We start from the raw sequence: 18,843 nt of genomic DNA, 5'->3' as shown, positions 1-18,843 counted from the left end.
GTAGCCATGGAAACGTGTTAAAATGCATTTTGTCTTTGCTTGTTTTAGATGTTGTCATTTATGCACGCTCAGTACACGTTCTTCCATCAGGGCTACAGCCTTCTTAATGAACTGAATCCATATATGAAAAAACTGGCTGAAGAGGTAAGAGATGACTTTTACAGGTTCATTGTGCCATTTGAAGTCTGACAATTAGTTCTCAAAAAATGTTTAAATGGAAAAATGAAAGCATTTTCAGTGAGGCATTTTTCTCTTTGATACATCAGAATGTGTACGTTGGGAATAAAGGATTGCAACAGATGCAAGTTTTAGTAAGGCCTACAGTGTATTACACCACTGCAGAGCAAGAAATGGTAGTGTCGCGAGGGTGCCAATTTTTAAATACCAATTAAATGAAGGATAGTAGAGAGGACAGCAAGGGGACCAGAAATGCTGATTATTTGCTATACTTTTAGAGTAAATATGTGCACTCTAATGAGTGAGAAAGCTGCGATTTGTGACTGTATTCAGTTACAGCAGTAACATAAGGTCCTATTGAATAGGTTCATTTGACATTGTAGGTGCATGTAGTGCGTTTAGCTGGGTGACAAGGAAGGGTAGCCTGTTGGAAGTACATTTTCCAAAACAGTAGCTTGAAAGGCTGGCATGGTACAGCTAAGAAAAGTGGAGGAAGACACTGCCTAAAACCAGATATTTATGAGTTTTATTTGAGCACCCAAAGTAATACTGTCTCACAAGCAACGCCAACAATCTTAATAGGACTGTGTGTGAATAAGTCAAGCCATATAAAAAAGGGACTGATGATACATTTGCATGCACACACAAACTTCCAGTGTACGCTGTCATTTTAAATATGTATTACAAAGTTTATGGCTGTGGATGAATTAGTTCTCACATAGTTTCAAAGTGTATTCAGCTGGGAGAATGATCTACTAAAGTAGTACTGGAATTTAATAGCCGCTGTTTTCCTTTACAGCTGGACCAGCTCGTCATTGATTCTGCAGTAGAAAAAAGAGAAATGGAACACAAGCATGCATTAATACAACAACGGGTAAGAAATTATACTAACCTTACGATTTACGTTCTTACTTCAGGGATTTCTGTTGCAGCATACCTTCCCTGATAAACTAGGGCCAAAAGGTCACTGTAATTTCAGGATGTTGCTTATTAAATTTGAATGGAAGGATGTGACCAATGGTACAAAATTGGGTAGGGTATCTTTGTTTTTCAGCTTCCTATCAGAAGGGCAAGCCCTAGGCACTCTGATTCAAACAAAAACACTGATTTCTGAAATTCACAGCTACATTTTTTAAATACATTTGTTAAACAGTTAAGTACACTGGATACAAAGGAGCCTCAGGTGTGCTTTCTGGTCAAGTGTACTGCTTATCATTTCTTGGGGGGGGGCTTCATCTTATCCCCCGAACTGAAGACTGTGCCAATCACATGCCTGTTATTTATATGTACTGTAGCTTACATTGCTGTACCTTGGTATGGTAGAAGTACTCTCAGATTCTACAGCCGCAATGTATATATTCCCACGCATTTGTAGTCGCAGGTGCACTATTGTAGTGATCAGAATTACTGTCCTCAGAAGTTTAGTTGCACGTATTTATATGCTGTCGATCATCACTGTCGGTGTTTCACTGGTGCGACAGGTTGCACACTTGCCTTTGTGCGGAAGGCTGTGGATTTTATTCCCAAACCAGGCTGATTGATTATTGACACTGCAGAGCAGCGTAAGGCAGTTGCTGCACTCCTGAATGTGTTGTCTTTTGGATGAGATGTTAAACTGAGGCCTCATCTGCTTGAGTTAGTGGTAGCTCAAGCAGATGTGAAAAATCCCACGGCATCTATCAAAAAGGTAGGGTAAGCTCCCTGATGCCCTAGCAAAATTTCCCCTAGTAGTATAAATGCCACCTTGGTTCTCCCCTGAAAAGACACTACTACCTTAGTGGAACTAACCAGGTCAGCAAATGGTAAATAAATAAAAAAATAAAGTCGCAGATTTGATATTTGTTGTTCCCAGTTTCCATAAAACTTCACTTTTATTTAAAATTTCTCACCAAAGTAAAAGCCTTTTTATGAAATTTTATGTTTTGAATTCAATCTCAAGACAGTTGAGATGTTTAGTTAGAGAAGTAAAAGGTGTGTGTGTGAAAGAGAACTGGCTGTGCTGTTCCCATTGCTTCAGCTTAAACTGTGACAGAGTGGAACTCTAATATCTGCAGTGTTTGAGTCCTTCCATTTTGTGTCAAATAGCAGCCATTAAAACCAAAATGTACCGTTTTTAATTATTTTATTTACTTGTTAATTATGTAAGCGACACAGCTTTTCAGACCTTTTTTCTGCCTTGACGAGGGTTGAAAGTGTAAGACCAAATGTATTTTATGTGGTCTTTTTTTTTTAATTCTTGCCAATCAGCCTGCCCATTTAGGGAAGTAGGTGGAAAGTGGACTCATTCAGTGCTTACTCGAATTTATGGTTTCTGTGACTTCCAATGTACTAGACAAGTCTTTTGAGGTAAAGAAGCCCTGACATGAAGAACTTTATTGTGATCATTCCACATACTTTTTCAAGCAGCACTGTGGTTCTCCCACCTTCTTCTTTAGGGACAACAGCATAGTCACTCAAAGGTAAGAAATCTACCTCACAGCTATAGGACCTAGGGTTCAGCCCTGACTTTTGGACCATGAGTGCATGGATTTTTTCTAAGAACTCATATTCCCGTCACCTCTCAAAGTAAGCTTGTTTATAGACTGCACTAAATTATACATTTGCTGTATTTAACTTTTGGCCTTGTGAAACAGGTCATGGATAAAAAGGATCCAAGAAAGACCAGTTCACCTACTTGGTTAAGAAATAAATTAAAATAATTGTGTGCCTTTTCCTGGCATAACTACATTTTTAATGGGTTTCTTCTACTTTCACACCTTGGTACCTGATTTGTTAGATAAGGAGTGGGTAACCATGTTATAGGCCAAGTGGGAGTAACCCAGTCAATAAAAACAAATAAAATTGGACTGCCAGTCACTCTAGGCTGCTTTCATTTTATTTTACTTTATTCCATTTTATATATCATCTTTTATATTCTTTATTTTCTAGAAGGATTTAATGGCAAGCAATGGTTGAACTCCCTTGATTTGTGGTTTTATATAGATAAAAATACTGTGATACATCGAAGCAGATGAATTAACTTGATCTGAAGATGTCTGAGAATGCAGTGGACAAAAAGCAGTTATTTTAAATGTAGTAATTTCCCAGTATTTGAGTGCCGTTTTTCTTTCACTTCCCAGAAGTGGCTATTTTGTCATTAGAATATGATGAAAACACAAGCAGTTGACTTCAGGAGTTTACAACTTTAATTCCTAATGAAGTCTGATGAACTAAGTACTTTTCTTTGCCTAAACTGTGTGTTATTTTTTTATTTTTTTCATTTTATAGGTTCCTAGGTAGTTACTGGGCCTGCAGCCCTGGAGACTATTAGGGATTCTAGCCTAAATTCCCAACTGTTCCAATGCACAGTCTAATTACCTTACTCTGGGTCACACAGTAGGCAAATGAAGATCATGGGAATCAAACCCTGTACCATTTGAAGTAGCCCGTTAACACACAGCCTTAATCCTCTGTATTAACTTTTTATTTGTACCATGAATAACATAAAAGAGTTTTTTATATACCCTTATTAACTGTACTGGAGTGTTTCCGCCTCACAGTTAGACGTTGCCCGTTCGATTCTCAGGTAGAGCGTCTTCTGCGTGGCGACATGCATGAATGGGCATTCCTTCATTGAAGGTTGTGCATTAGGCCCGGCAAGCCAGCACGTAAAAATCTACTGCCAATCATTAGCGGACCAGAGTTCCGCTGTGGCGATCCCCTAACCGGGAAAAGCCAAAAGACACAAATAATTAACTGTAATGGAGAAAAAGTTAAACCAGGATCTTATTTTATATAAACTCGAACACTCTGTTCTCTGCTTATGTGTATGTATGTTCTGTCTACCTATCTGTACATGCTTTCCTCTTTATGTACCTGTTTTACATACATATACACAACTGTACCTATGTGCATACCTAGATATATAAATGGACAGAGAGAAAGAGTTTATATGTAAGTGATTAATCACAAAATGGTTCAAGTACTTGCGGTGGTCAAGCGTGCCTGATCAAATATACAGTACTGGACATACACCACTCCTAGGCCTAGTTTAAAGCTCTCCCCAGATCTGTTGGGGGCTTAGTGAATGTGGAATTGTGAATATTCCACCCTGTTGAACCCATGTTAAAGCCCTTTGGGGAATTTCAGTGGGGAGTGCCTTGATCACTTTGGTTTCAGTATGTTGCCATTTGGTGCTTGTTTGATTACTTGTTATATACCCATATGCATACACACACACACACACACACACACGTCTGTATATGTGCGCATGCCTCTGTGTGTGTGTGTGTGTGTGTGTGTGTGTGTGTGTGTGTGTGTGTGTGTGTGTGTGTGTATGTATGTATGTATATATATATATATATATATATATATATATATATATATATATATATATATATAAAATATGCACAAGTGTGCGAACACTAGTTCAGATATATCATATACCAAATGAACATCATACACATGTAATGGTGATGAGACCAAAATGAACATCATACACATGCAATGGTGATGAAATGGGGACAGTAGGACATATGCCAGTAGAACAGGTTTACAATAAATGAACAACACTAACCACTGTATTCAAACCAACCACACAAGTCTGTCTCTGTGATGCATGGAGATGAAGCTCCGAGTGCAATCCAGTGACCAGAGTTTGAATAGCAACTCAAGCAGTGGAAGAGATTGGTTGAGGGGAATGAACCATTTGCACTGACTTGCCCAGCCTGAGGGGGGTAATGGTTTAAGGGTTAAATGTTCTTCAAAGTATCCCCAAGCATTCCATGGTGTCCTCCTCCCATCTGTGATCACATATTGTCATAAGCACAAAGGTCAGAGAGGTAGAAAGCATTTGCCATAATAGGTTCATAGGTAGCTACTAGGCTAGTGGTCTGAATAATTTGATATAAAGATCACTGGTGATACTGTGGTGAAATTAAGAAGCCTATGTATGGTAATTATTAGCCCTTACATTTTGTATTATAAATATCCACAGGTAGGATAAACAAGTATATATTGGGGTAATTACATGCCTCCGCTATTCATGAGGGCCAGTGGTTGTGGTTACAGATTAATTTGTACAAATTACATTTGAATATAGTAAGAGAAGTACTCATTTTTATGTGGAGTGGAAACAGCACAAAATGAATCCAAGTACCTGGTGCAGGAATTGAACTGACAGCCTTCTTATCTTACACCACTAAAGGCAGATATTCTACCAGCTGATCTACAGCCAGTATGTACAGAGTGGACCCCAGATACTGTAAAGTCAGTAAATACCATCTCACTGCAGACTGCTTAAGTTTACTGCTAAATGCTGTGGACATATACTATGAAAGGCTGACAGCACTAGGCTATTGGTGATGTAACTATTACTTCTGCCTAATAAATTGTGATAAATAGGTGTGTAATGTATAAATCCCATCCTGTGCCACCAAATAATGAGGTATGTATGGGTATGGTCTCTTGATCCACATTGCTGCAACCCAATTAATATGCAAATGTGATTGGCCTTAGAGGTAAACAGTTAATGTGCACTGCTGCCTCTTGTAATAGTCAGCCTATGCTACATGGAAATAAGCTTTACACTGATCAGCTTCAGAGCAGAGTAGAGCTAGAATCTCTGGCTCCCCAGGATTATACCCACCTGTTTTCCAAATGCCTTCGAGTGCTACATTACCAACAGTAAATATATATAAATTGTAATTATGTATTTTTGTTTCTTTGTAGACTTTATGAATTGTAACTGTGAAATGTTGTTTCTTCTGTGGAGCTTTTCTCCCTGGACCTCCATTGAAAAAAGGGCATTAACCCAGTCAGACTTTTCTGGTCAACAAATGTCAAATAAGTAAATAGTAAATAAATACATATGTCCAATGTTATTTTATATAACCATAAATATACTTTCCAGGAAGGGATAATATCTCTTTAGTATATACATTCCCTTCTCTGTAGTTAAGGTAATGTTGTCATTAGCCATAACAAATAGGCCCACCAAGAACACAATTGCTGTATACCTGCTTAGACAAAAAAGACTTTTCATAGGTTCATAGGTGTGTACTACGCTAATGGCCCTGAGGCCTTTACAAGCCGAAGTGCCCTGGCATTGTGCCACCCGTCGTTAGTTCCCAGTGTCTCTATCAAGTAGAGCCACTGGAGTGATCCCCGGGGTGAACTTTTTATTTCCCATCAACTCATCAATATTTCTCTTGAAGAGGGCTAGTGAGGTGCTCTGCTTGACATGTATGGGAAGTCTATTCCAGAGCATGTGCAGTCTCTGGGTTATGAACCTGTCCCACCAGCATGTTTTGTTGATTCTGGTAGTGAGGTTGAGGTCTCTGGAGCATGTGGTGTGGAGGGATTGGGATTTCTTTAGCTGTAGCATTTCTAACAGAGCTGGGTCAGACATGGCTTTGTAAGTCAAACAGAGATCGTCTCTTAGTAGACGATATGAGACAGAGAATTGCTGAAGTTGTTTGAGTCTGTCCATGAAAGACGTGTTTAAGGCCAAGGATCATCTTTGTGAGGTACTTTTGTGGCCTCTCCAGTTGTGGCAGGTGTCTAGTGAGGTACATTCCAAATGGGGAATTATACTCTATGATTGGTCTAATGAGGGAAGAATAGAGAGAAATGATGACCTCTTTCTTCCTGGATGCAATACCCTTGGTAATGAGATGTGCCACATAGAAGGACTTTCTGACCACAGTGGCAATGTGGTGGTCGAAGGAGAGGTTGCTATCAACCTGTGTCCCCAGATCTCTTATAACACCTTTAGTGATCAGTGGGCTCCCATCGATGTGGTAATTAGTGGGAACTGAGTTTTTCCCACAGGGGATGATGTATTTTTTGACATTAAGCCTAAGGCCATGGTTTTGACACAAGTCATTGGTCTCAGTGAGGCCTTTCTGTAGGATGTCTGCATCACTTGGGGAGTTAATAATGGCTCCGAACTTGCAGTCATCTGTGAATTTGGTTAGCCAGAGTCCCTCCATGTTAGCTTGGACTTTTGAGAAGTAGATGCCAAACAGGAGTGGACTCAGGACCGATCCCTGTGGGACTCCACTGGTGAGTGGTCAGCAGTCTGACTTGGAATCCACTACTTTCACTCTGTGTTCTATCTGTGAGCCAATTTGCAGTGCACCTAACGTTATAGGGGTTGATGCCTAGTTTGGTGAGTTTATCAATAATTCCTGAGTGAGGAATGGTATCAAATGCCTTGGCCATATTGAGGTAGGCTGTATGAACTTGCCTTACCTTCATCCACCGCTCTGATGACTGACTCAAAGAAGTCAACCAGGTTGAGCAGGCATGATCAACCTTTCACAAATCCAAATTGCGTGGGATATAGAGTTTGGAGATTCCCTATATCCTTGTTAATTAGATCCATGATGATGAGCTCTATAGCATTACATATCAGACTCGTCAGGCTAATGGAGAGATAATTTCCAGGGTCTGTAGTCGCTCCTCCTTTATGGAGAGGGATGAGTGTAGCAGTGCACCGTTCGGTAAGGACAGAGCCTGAGGTGAGGCTGTAAGTGAACAGAGCACACAGATGTGCTGCCAGTTAATTTTTCAAATTCATGTAGAACACAGCCAGGGATATTGTCAGGTCCCATGGAAGCTGTACTCTTGGCCTTAGGCAATGCAGCTTTAACCTGAGCTGCAGTAATGCATGGTGCCTGTCATTCTTCCGGTATTGAGTTTGGTCCTTTAGTGGGGGAGAGAGGGGTAAAGTTGGCACTGAATCTGTCGGCCAGTATGTTACCAATATCTGTTGGCTCAGTATAAGAGGGACCATTGTCCAGTAACTCACAGAAAATCTGGTTTTTGCCATGGAGATTCTTGTTATAACTAAATAAGGCTTTGTGGTTGTTTTTAGTATCTCCCACAATTCTGCCTTCATAGCTGGCTTTGGAGGCTTTGTTGAGGCTAATAAGGGAATTTTTCCAGTCTTGGGACTTCACCTTTTTCTGCAACAGTTTCTTCCTTCTAACCACAAAATCCACCAAGTAAAGCACCGAAGAAGCTAAGAAACTTCTTTTTAGCGTAGTTAAAAGGTAATGGTAAGGGAAAACAGCTCCTGTACTTTACAAAAAAAAAAAAAAAAAAAAAGGCACCAAACCAGGAATGTCCAAGGGTCAGCTTCCGTGATTTCTCCTGTCCACCTGGTGAATCTGGGCATACTGGGGAAATGTAGCAATTGCCTCATGTACACAGACAACCCTCTCCTCCTACCACCCAACACTACAACCTGTGAGAGATGCACTTACATAGCCAAAATGGAAGCAAAGCTCTCTCCACCCAAGATTGTGCTAGACAGTCAAGAGGAGAAGGTTAACACCCACACTACACCTCAAGCAACACATAGCCCTTCTAAAACCACACCACCAACACCCACATATAGCAACACTAAATCCACATATGCAGAGGCCCTTAACTGTAACCTGCCCAAGCAACAAGGACCTCTGAAGCTGAAACGCAAACAAACACCAATCACAACCAAAGTATCACATAGTTCACAACACCAGTGTGCCACCCAACAACAGCCCCTAAGGCAAGACAATGTACCTAACACTTTAGTCATAGTTGACTCTATAGTCTGGCACACTGATGTCCCACTCACCAGGATGAACAAGGAGAAAATTACAGTCAGCTACCTGTCGGGTGCCAGGATCCGCCACATAACGCATGCACTCAAGTCACTCCACAGCAAGTACAAATATGACTCTGTCATTGTCCATGTTGGAGTGAATGACTTGAGACGTACCTCCCTGGACTACATGAAAAGAGACATGGAAGAGCTCTCGGATCATGTGGCCCAGGCAGGTATGACCCTAGCCCTGAGTAGCATCCTGCCTTCGCCCAGAATGATACCACAATATAAGGACAAAATGGTTGACTTCAACAATTGGCTAAGCTTCTAGTGTCATTCAAAGGGATCCAGTATCTGTCTGCCTGGGACGACATGATCGACAGACCACGATGCTTTGCCAGAGATGGTGTGCGCCTGTCGCCCTTGGGATTCAGGTTACTGGCTAAGGCTCTTGCCACCCCTATAATGCCTTTTTTAGGCAAAGTTCAAAGGACAAAACCACCACCATAACAGGTGCAAGCATGCAAAATCTGAAGGTAATGCTACTCAATGCTTGAAATCTAAACCTCAAAATGCACTCTCTTGAGGCACTCCTAAAAATGGAGAACATCAATATCTGTGCAGTAACTGAGACCTGGTTCAAGGCTCCAGAGAGCACCACTGCAATACCAGGCTACAACTCATACCACACTTTTCGGCCATGAAACCAGGACCGAAACACTAAAGGTGGAGGAATGTCAATATTCACCAAGGATATTCACACCACCAGGCTATTTGCCCAACACAATGTGTCTGAAATTCTCCAGGTGCAACTAACACTAGGTAAGACTGCAATCCAAACTGTAGCTTGCTACAGATCCCCAACACACCCCAAGATTCTCACTACACCTTTCTAAACACACTGGAAAATATTAAGATAGAACCAAACACCCTAATACTGGGTGATTTTAACTACCCTCCCATTAACTGGGAAAACTACTCATGTACCAACACCTTTGCCCAACGGTTATTTGAATTCATAAATTCCAACGCCCTGAATCAACTAATCCATAGTCCCACCAGGGGCTCCAATATCCTAGACCTGGTCTTTAACAACATGGGAAATCGATGCTCCACACCTATGGTCACCCCCTCGTTAGTCAGGTCTGACCATAAGCTAATCATCCTTAACATCCACATCCCACCCCCACCCCCAGTAAGGAAACCTCCATAAAAAACTTCTCCAAAGCCAACTTCATGCTACTCAAGTCAGAAGTGACAAACGTCATGACACCCATGCAGACGGGAACTGAAAGTTCAACTGCTGAATCCTACACTAAGGCACTGTATGAGCACATCCACTCATGCATGAATCATGCCATCCCAAATAGATCCAAGATGTTCTCATCCAAAAAAAGGAAGCCAATCTGGTGGTCCCCTGCCATAAACAAACTTTACAACAAAAGGAAGAAACTTTTGCAGAAAAGAGGAAAATCCCAGGATGCAAAAACCTCCCTTTTCAGCCTCATGAGATCCCTCATAAAATCCTCCAAAGCTAGTTACGAAAATAAAATTGCCAAAGATTCCAAAGACAGCCACAAGGCATTCTATAACTATGTCAAGAATCTAAATGTCAATGCTCAGATCTGCTCTGAGCTAAAACAGAATGGCATTAAATATACTGATCCCAAGTATATTGTCAATATCTTGGCAGATCAATTCAGTGCCAACTTCACCCCCCCCTCTCACCCCCTAAATGGCCCATCTCAATACCGGAAGATTGCCAAATTCCGGTAATAATGGCCACACAGGTAAAAAACGCAATCTCCAAAGCTAAGAATACAGCATCCATGGGACCAGATGACATCCCGCGCTGTGTACTACATGAACTACAATATGAACTGGCACCTCACCTAAGTGTCATGTTTAATCATAGCCTCACCTCAGGTTTCGTGCCCACTGAGTGGTGCAGAGCTACAGATGTTCATCGTGCATACAGCTGCAGTCATCACAGATGGGTTCTCCTGCCGTCAGGCAGGCCCTCGGTCGGCCGAATTCCAAAGTCTTGGTCCGGCGTCGGTGGTTGTCGCTTTCTTTCCTGATGTCAGTGCGACAGGGGTATATAAGACACAGCCAACGCCATTTTCTTCAGTATTTTTTGCTGCGCGGTGCCCGAAGCAGAAGCAGTTCGCAAGTGCCGGTCGGCCAGCTCCTGAAATTACGAAAATTTGGAAACCGAAGTCTTCTTTAAAGCTAAGTACCCTGTTGGGGAAACTTTTCTTGCCTCATACCGATGTCAGACAAAGTTAACAATTGTATTTCTTGTGGGAAGCAAATACCGCATAAGGATTTCCATTCCCTCTGTATACCTTGCTTAGGCCCAGACCACGACGTCTCGGGCTGTCGCTTTTGTGCTACTTTCAATAAACGCACTATTAAGCGTCGGGCGGAGTTCGCCCAGCACTTTTTCGGTAAAGCTTTTAATTATAAGATGTCGTCGGAGACTCCGACTACTGTTTTGTCCAAAAAACGCAAGGACAAAGACCGACACGCGAGGTCCGCGGTCTCCACCGACACCACGCTAAAACCGGCTACACGTGGTCCGGTTCTCAGCGAGGTGCCTACGCAGCCCCTGACTACTGACGACCCTTCTCTGGCGGTGTCATCTTTTACCGAGACCGCAGGTTCCTCGGCCCACACCTTGACTACAGCTACCGAAGCCACTGTGAGTGTTGAGCCTCTTAATGTGGACAGGTCCACTTCCACCCATGGTGTCTTCAGACCTTCTTCTTCCTTTTCCATAAAGGCCTTTACTAAGTCTAAATCAGCCATGCATTCCAAGAGGCCTGTTGCACAGGGCCCATCTCCAGGCCCCATGCCTAAAAAGCAGATGCTCAAAATGGCTGAGGATTTAATTACTCTTATCAGGGGTTCCCAGCCCTCTCCAGACAAGAGACCCAGAGTGGAGGAAGATTCTCCCTCTTCTGACCAGGGCTCCATTATTTCAGAACATTCTGATGTGGAGGAGCATTTGTACTCCCCTTTTGAAGATTCTGATGCAGAACAGTCTATTCCTTCTGTATCCCCCCCAGAGGATTTTTCATTCGGGGAAACCTTGCATACCTTGAGGGAACACTTCCATTGGGAAGGCCAAGATTTCTCAGATTCCAAGAAAAGGCTTAGGGAATTTCTTTTGCTACCTCAGCACAGACCTCTGGCGATACCTCCTATCTTGGACATACTTGACGATGTCTACTCGGAGGCTTGTCTTAACCCGGATTCCCTGCCTCCTGCCCCAGTCAAGCCTGATAGGTACTACAGAGTTCCTAACTCACACCAATTCCTTTACAAAAGCCACAATGCAGACCCTGAAACCATTTCTCAAGGCCCAAAGGGAATGAAGGCCTCTACTGCTAAGAATCAATTACCTTCCGAGAGAGAGTCTAGATCCTTAGAAAGGTGGGGAAAAAAGGTATATACCCCAGCCACCTTAGCCATGAGGGCCTTAAATTGTCAGTTCCATATGCTTAAATATTAACAGTTTCTGTTATCACAATTAAAGAATAAAATGTCACAACCTGAACAACCAGATTTAAAGGAGTTGCAGGATATGATGCATAGTGCAGAACAAGTGGGTAAACGCACCTTACAATGTGGCTATGATGCTCTAGAAGCCTCAAGTAGAGCTGCTGTTACAGGATCAGTCATTCGTAGACATGCCTGGCTTAGGGAACAAACCTTGCCTGACCATGTTAAAGCTAAACTATTAGATGCTCCTTTACAAAAGGATGTATTATTTGGTACTAATGCTGAGGAGATTCTACGAAAAATGGAAGAAAAAGCTAAATCAATGCAAACAGTCAAGGCTTTTCTACAGGTTCAACCACCACGTTTTAGCAGAAATTGGCCTTCAAAAAACTGGTCCTTTCCAGCCACGGACAAGCCCCAAAGAGGTAGATACAGGCGCACAAGAGGCAGAGGACAATCTCAAGGATCATATAGAGGCAGACAATGGCAATCTCCAGCACCAAGAGGTGGTGAAGACAGTGCACAACAATACAGGAAACAAACCCAATGACTTCCTCCTTTCCATGCCAAGCAAGGCTCAGGTGGCAGCACCCTTGGGAGGAAAGCTGGCATTATTTTCAAAAAATTGGCATATTGTCACAAAAGACAAATGGATCCTGGACATTATAAACAGAGGCTACAGATTTCATTTTCACACTCTTCCAAAAATGAGAGGCATGCCGAACCTGCCACACAATCAAAGGGCAGAGGCTCAAATACAAATTTCAAAGCTCATGGGCATGAAAGCTATTCAAGAGGCACCTACTCACGAACAAGGTCAAGGTTTTTACTCAAGACTATTCCTGGTTCCGAGGAAGGGAACCGATTGGAGACCCATTCTAGACTTATCCATCCTAAACACATTTCTACTCGTACCAAAATTCAAGATGCTCACCTTACAGCAGCTTCTTCCCATGCTGGGCAAGGAGTCTTGGCTGGTAACATTGGACCTCAAGGAGGCATACCCGCATGTCCCAATCAGACAAAGCTGCAGAAGATACCTCAGATTTCTTGCAGGTTCAATCCACTATCAATTCTCTGCATTGCCCTTTGGCTTATCTACTGCGTCCAGAGTATTCACGAAATGCCTGGCATCAGTAATTGCCTACTGCAGGCTTCAAGGGATACAAATTTACCCTTATTTGGACGATTGCCTGATCCAGGCGGACAGCAAATTCTTACTTCTGGAACATCTGGCTTATGTAACACGGTTGTTGAATTACCTGGGATACACAGTCAACAAAGAGAAATCCAGGCTAACACCATCACAGAATATAATTTTCCTGGGTGCCAGCTTGGACACAAACACCCAGATGGCCTATCTTACGCCAGAAAAACAGTGGCAACTAACTCAGTACTTCAAGACACTAGCAAATTGTACCAGGCTAACTGCAAGGAAAATCCTGCAGGCTCTGGGATTCATGGCATCTTGCATTCTTCTAATCCCATATGCAAAGTTGCAAATGAGGAAACTTCAATGGTACCTAAAGAACCTATGGTCTCAGCACAGCCACAGTTTTGAAACGATAATACCACTAATTCCATGTTTGCAAAAGGAATTTCTATGGTGGGCCCTAGCATGCCAAACAAACACAGGTCTACCATTCTGCAAGCCGCAAGCAAATCAAGTCATCACAACAGACGCCTCAGACTACACCTGGGGGGCACACATGACGGACAGGTGCATCCAGGGCAAGTGGTCCCAAAAGGAAAAGCATCTTCACATCAATCAAAAGGAGATGCTAGCAGTGATAAATGCAATTACAGCTTTCAAAGACCTTTTGCATCCAGGACAGTTATTGATAAGAACAGACAACACCACAGTAATGTGGTACATAAACAAACAAGGAGGAACACATTCATACCCCCTGTGCAGGCTGGCCATGTCACTTTGGAACCTGGCTCTGGAATGTCAAATCGAACTTCAAGCACAGTACCTGCCAGGTTTGGAAAACACGTTGGCAGACAATCTAAGCAGAAATATGACAGATCCGCACGAATGGAAGTTGCATCCTCAAGTCTTTACAAAGATAATCCAATCGTGGGGAAGGCCAGACATAGATCTCTTTGCCTCCCACAAGAATCATCAATTGACAAAATTCTGCTCAAGGACATTTCATCCAAAGGCCTGGAGGGTGGACGCCCTTTCTTTCAGTTGGGCAGCACTGACAGTTTACGCCTTTCCTCCTTTGCCTCTACTGCCCAAGGTGCTCTTGAAGGCAAGAGCAGACAGACCAAGGATGATATTGATTGCACCAGACTGGCCAAGACAACACTGGTACCCACTCCTGAGGAGTCTAACACACTCTCCGCCCTGGACCCTACCTCTAATGCCTCTTCTCCTGACTCAGCACAGCTACCAAATTCTACACAGCCAGCTGAAAACACTCAACCTGACTGCATGGAAAATTCCTTAGCACCACAACAGACCTTACTCTCCAAGGAGGTGCAGGATGTCATTTTGGAGGCAAGAAGGCCATCTACTAGAAAAGCTTACTCCGCAAAATGGAAACGGTATTGCCTTTGGAATGAGAAAAAGGGCCAGGATCCTAGGAAACTGAATTTGTCTCAGATATTACAGTATCTAGCTGAGCTGCTGAACAGTGGACTTTCATTTTCCTCCATTAAAATACATGCCTCAGCCATTTCGGCAGAATACAACACTGATCCACCCTTATTCTCTCACCCACTCTTAAAGCAGTTCCTCAGAGGGGCTAAGAATATAAGACCTCCAAGGAAACAACCAATACCAGCCTGGGATCTTAATTACATTCTAGAAAAATTAACATTGCCTCCCTTTGAACCAGCAGCCTCAACAGATTTGCAATATTTGTCCTGGAAAACAGCTTTCCTTCTGGCTATTACCTCAGCTCGTAGGGTCTCGGAACTACAAGCCCTCAAGGCTGTGCAGCCCTTTCTCATTTTCCATCAGGACAGGGTTTCTCTACGAACCAACCCGTCATTTATGCCTAAGGTAGTATCAAGGGTAGCTCTAAATCAGGCCATACACTTACCTACCTTTTACCCCAATCCTCAAAACAAAGGGGAAAGGCTGCTACATTCCTTAGACATCCATAGACAGCTGCGTTACTATTTGGACAGAACAAAGCCTTTCAGGAAATCAGGACAACTCTTTGTCTCCTATGCTGTAGGAACTCAAGGGAAGCCTATTTCCAAACAGACAATTTCAAAGTGGATAGGTCACTGCATATGTTTTTGTTACTCCTTTCATGGTAAATCTGTACCTGCAGGCATCAGATCCCACTCCACAAGGGCCAGAGCTACCTCTGCAGCCTTCCTCAGAGGAGTCCCAACCAAAGATATTTTGGAGGCAGCCACTTGGAGTTCTGTGCATACCTTCACCAAACACTACCACCTATCTTTATATTCCAAAACTAGAGCAGGCTTTGCCACTGCTGTGTTGCAGGGCATTTTAGCTCCTCCCAGTTCCACCTAGTGCCTACCACCCTGTGCGTAGCTTTGGGATTCTACCCATCTGTGATGACTGCAGCTGTATGCACGATGAACATAGTACAGTTTTGTACCTACCATAAATGTAGATGTTCGAGTGCTAATACAGCTGCAGTCCAAGTTTCCCTCCCTCCTTCCCCTCTGGGAACATTCCTAGTGGCTAACTCCTCTACTTTCAACCTGATTGGGTTATCCTTCTGTGGTGTATTTGCTTGCAACTACTGATTTTTGATTATATTGCATTGCATGATTATATATAATATCTATATATATATATATATATATATATATATATATATATATATATATATATATATATATATTGCCTTCCTTCTGGGGGCACCTGACATCTGGGGCAAGAAAGACTGAAGAAAATGGCGTCGGCTGTGTCTTATATACCCCTGTCACACTGACGTCAGGAAAGAAAGCGACAACAACCGACGCCGGACCAAGACTTTGGAATTCAGCTGACCGAGGGCCCGTCTGATGGCAGGAGAACCCATCTGTGATGACTGCAGCTGTATTAGCACTCGAACATCTACATTTATGGTAGGTACAAAACTGTACTTTATCCCACTCCACAAGGGGGATCCACCTTGGATCCCGGAAACTACTGTCCCATCAGTCTGACGAGCCTTATCTGCAAGGCCATGGAGCGTATTATCATGGAACTTATAAACAAAGACATTGGCAACCTTCAAACACTGGACCCCACCCAGTTTGGGTTTGTGAAGGGCCGATCTTGTCTCCTGAACCGGATTGACTTCTTCAAATCAGTCTCCAGAGCCATAGACAAGGGTAAGGTGGTCCACACAGCCTATCTAGACCTTGCCAAGGCCTTTGACACCATCCCCCACTCTGGAATCATAGATAAACGTACTAAGCTGGGCATTAATCAATACGTCACCTAATGGGTTGCTAACTGGCTTACTGATAAAACCCACACTGTAAAAGTAGCCGACTCCAAATCCAGCTCCAGACAAGTGACAAGTGGAGTACCTCAGGGTTCAGTCCTGGAACCACTCTTGTTTGGCATCTACTTCTCTGAAGTACAGGCCAGCACTAAGGGACTCTGGCTAACAAAGTTCGCAGATGACTGCAAACTGGAAGCCATTATTGAATCCCCAAATGATGTGGATACTCTACAAAAGGGCCTTACAGAAACAGATGCTTGGTGCCGGAGCCATAGGCTCAAGCTCAATGCCAAGAAATGTATAGTTATCCCCTTTGGGAAAAAACATGTACCCATGAATTACCATATAGGTGGCAGTACACTAAACACCGAAAGTGTGATAAGAGACTTAGCGACAAAGGTGGACAGTGGTCTCACCTTCGATAACCACATCACCACAATAGTTAGGAAATCCTTCTATGTGGCACACCTAATCACTAAGGGCTTTTCATCCAGAAAAAAAGGAGGTCATTATCCCACTGTACTCATCCCTCATTAGACCCATTATAGAATACAACGCCCCGTTTGGTATGTACCTCTCAAGACATCTGCAACAACTGGAAAGGCCGCAGAAATACCTCAATAAAAGAATCACAGGCCTAAAGCAGATGCCCTACGCTGACCACCTTAAAAAACTCCAGCTATACTCTGTCGCATATCGTCTACTCAGAGGCGATCTCTCCTTAACATACAAGGTCATGTCAAACCCAGAGCTGTTGGACATGCTACACTTAAAGAAATCCTATTCCCTCAGAGTCACACGCTCCAGGGATCTAAACCTTGTCATCACAATAAACAAAACATGCTGGAGGGATAGGTTCCTGACCCAGAGACTCCTCAGACTCTGGAACAGATTGCCCATACATGTCAAGCAGAGTGCCTCTTTGGCCTTCTTCAAAAGGAACATTGACGATTGGATGGGAGAAAGGAAATTCACCCTGGGGATCATGTCAGTTGCCCTGCTAGACAGGGGTCCAGGGAAGTAAATAGTGTGGGAAGAAATAGCCAGGGAATTGTTATGGCTAGGCTTGTATAGGCCCTAGGGCTGATAGCCTAGTACCAACCTATGAATCTATAATGTTCACTATTCGTCCCAAAGACTTCATCAGAAAAATCGTTTCTTCCTTCTGTTGTAAAATTTATTAATGGCAGGGGACCACCAGACTGGCTTCCTTTTTTGAAGGAGAGCGTCTTGGTTCTGTTGGGTATGGCTAGTTCCATGCATTTATGTACGTGTTTGTACAGTGCATTGGTGCATGATTCAGCAGTCATACATCTATTTTCCATTGGCATGGGTGCCGTGAAGTTAGCCACCTCTGTTTCTAGGAGTCTAAAGTCAGCTTTGGAGAAGTTTTTCATGGTGGATACCTTTGCGGGGGGTGTGGGTGAGATGTGGATTTCCATGGTGATTAGCTTGTGGTCAGATCTAACCAGGGAGGAATTGACTATTGGTGTAGAGCAACAGTTGCCCATGTTAGTAATAACCAGGTCAAGGATGGTGCTTCCTCTCATGGGGGTAAGAATGAGCTGGTCCAGGGCATTGGAATTGATGAATTCCAGGAAGCGTTGGGCCAGTGTATTGGTGCTTGAGTAGTTTTCCCAGTTGATGAAGGGGTAGTTGAAGTCTCCTAGTATGAGAGTGTTGGGTTGGACCTTGATAAATTCCAGGGTGCTTAGGAACTTGGAGTGAGAGTCTAGGGACATGGTTGGGACCTATAGCAGGCTATGACCTAGATCACCATCTTACCCAATGTTAGTTGTACCTGAAGTATCTCAGAGGCATTATGCTGGGCTACTAGTCTGGAAGTGTGCATATCCTTTATGAATATGGAGACACCACCGCCTTTGGAGCTTCGGTCCATGTTCCAGGGCCGAAAGGTGTGGAATGAGTTATAGCCTGGTAGCACAGGGGTGCTTTCTGCCTCAGTAAACCAGGTCTCTGTTACAGCACAAACATCTATGTTCTCCATTTTGAGGAGTGCTTCGAGCGAGCGAATCTTGAGATTTAGACTTTTAGCATTGAGCAGCATGACCCTTAGATTGCATTTATTTACAGCTGTTACAGTGGTAATTTGGTCTTTGGAACACCACCTAAAAAAGGCACTATAGGGATGGCAAGAGCCTT

At 43.1% G+C, this 18,843-nt stretch overlaps 1 protein-coding gene across 4 annotated transcripts in view; it reads left to right on the top strand.

The window, feature by feature from the left end:
- The window catches only part of ACAP3 (ArfGAP with coiled-coil, ankyrin repeat and PH domains 3), a 1,969,869-nt gene that overhangs the window by 1,571,780 nt on the left and 379,246 nt on the right, over nt 1-18,843 (top strand). For all 4 annotated transcript variants that reach the window (XM_044063200.1, XM_044063202.1, XM_044063201.1 and 1 more), the window contains exons 8-9: nt 49-144; nt 977-1,051. In XM_044063200.1, the coding sequence (XP_043919135.1) occupies nt 49-144; nt 977-1,051 (171 nt within the window). The remainder of the gene's footprint in view (nt 1-48; nt 145-976; nt 1,052-18,843) is intronic.

The sequence above is a fragment of the Protopterus annectens genome, chromosome 2.part1, assembly GCF_019279795.1.
Source record: "Protopterus annectens isolate FY-2018-M chromosome 2.part1, PAN1.0, whole genome shotgun sequence".
Taxonomy (NCBI): Eukaryota; Metazoa; Chordata; order Ceratodontiformes; family Protopteridae; genus Protopterus; species Protopterus annectens.
This window is presented reverse-complemented; position numbering and strand designations above follow the sequence as displayed.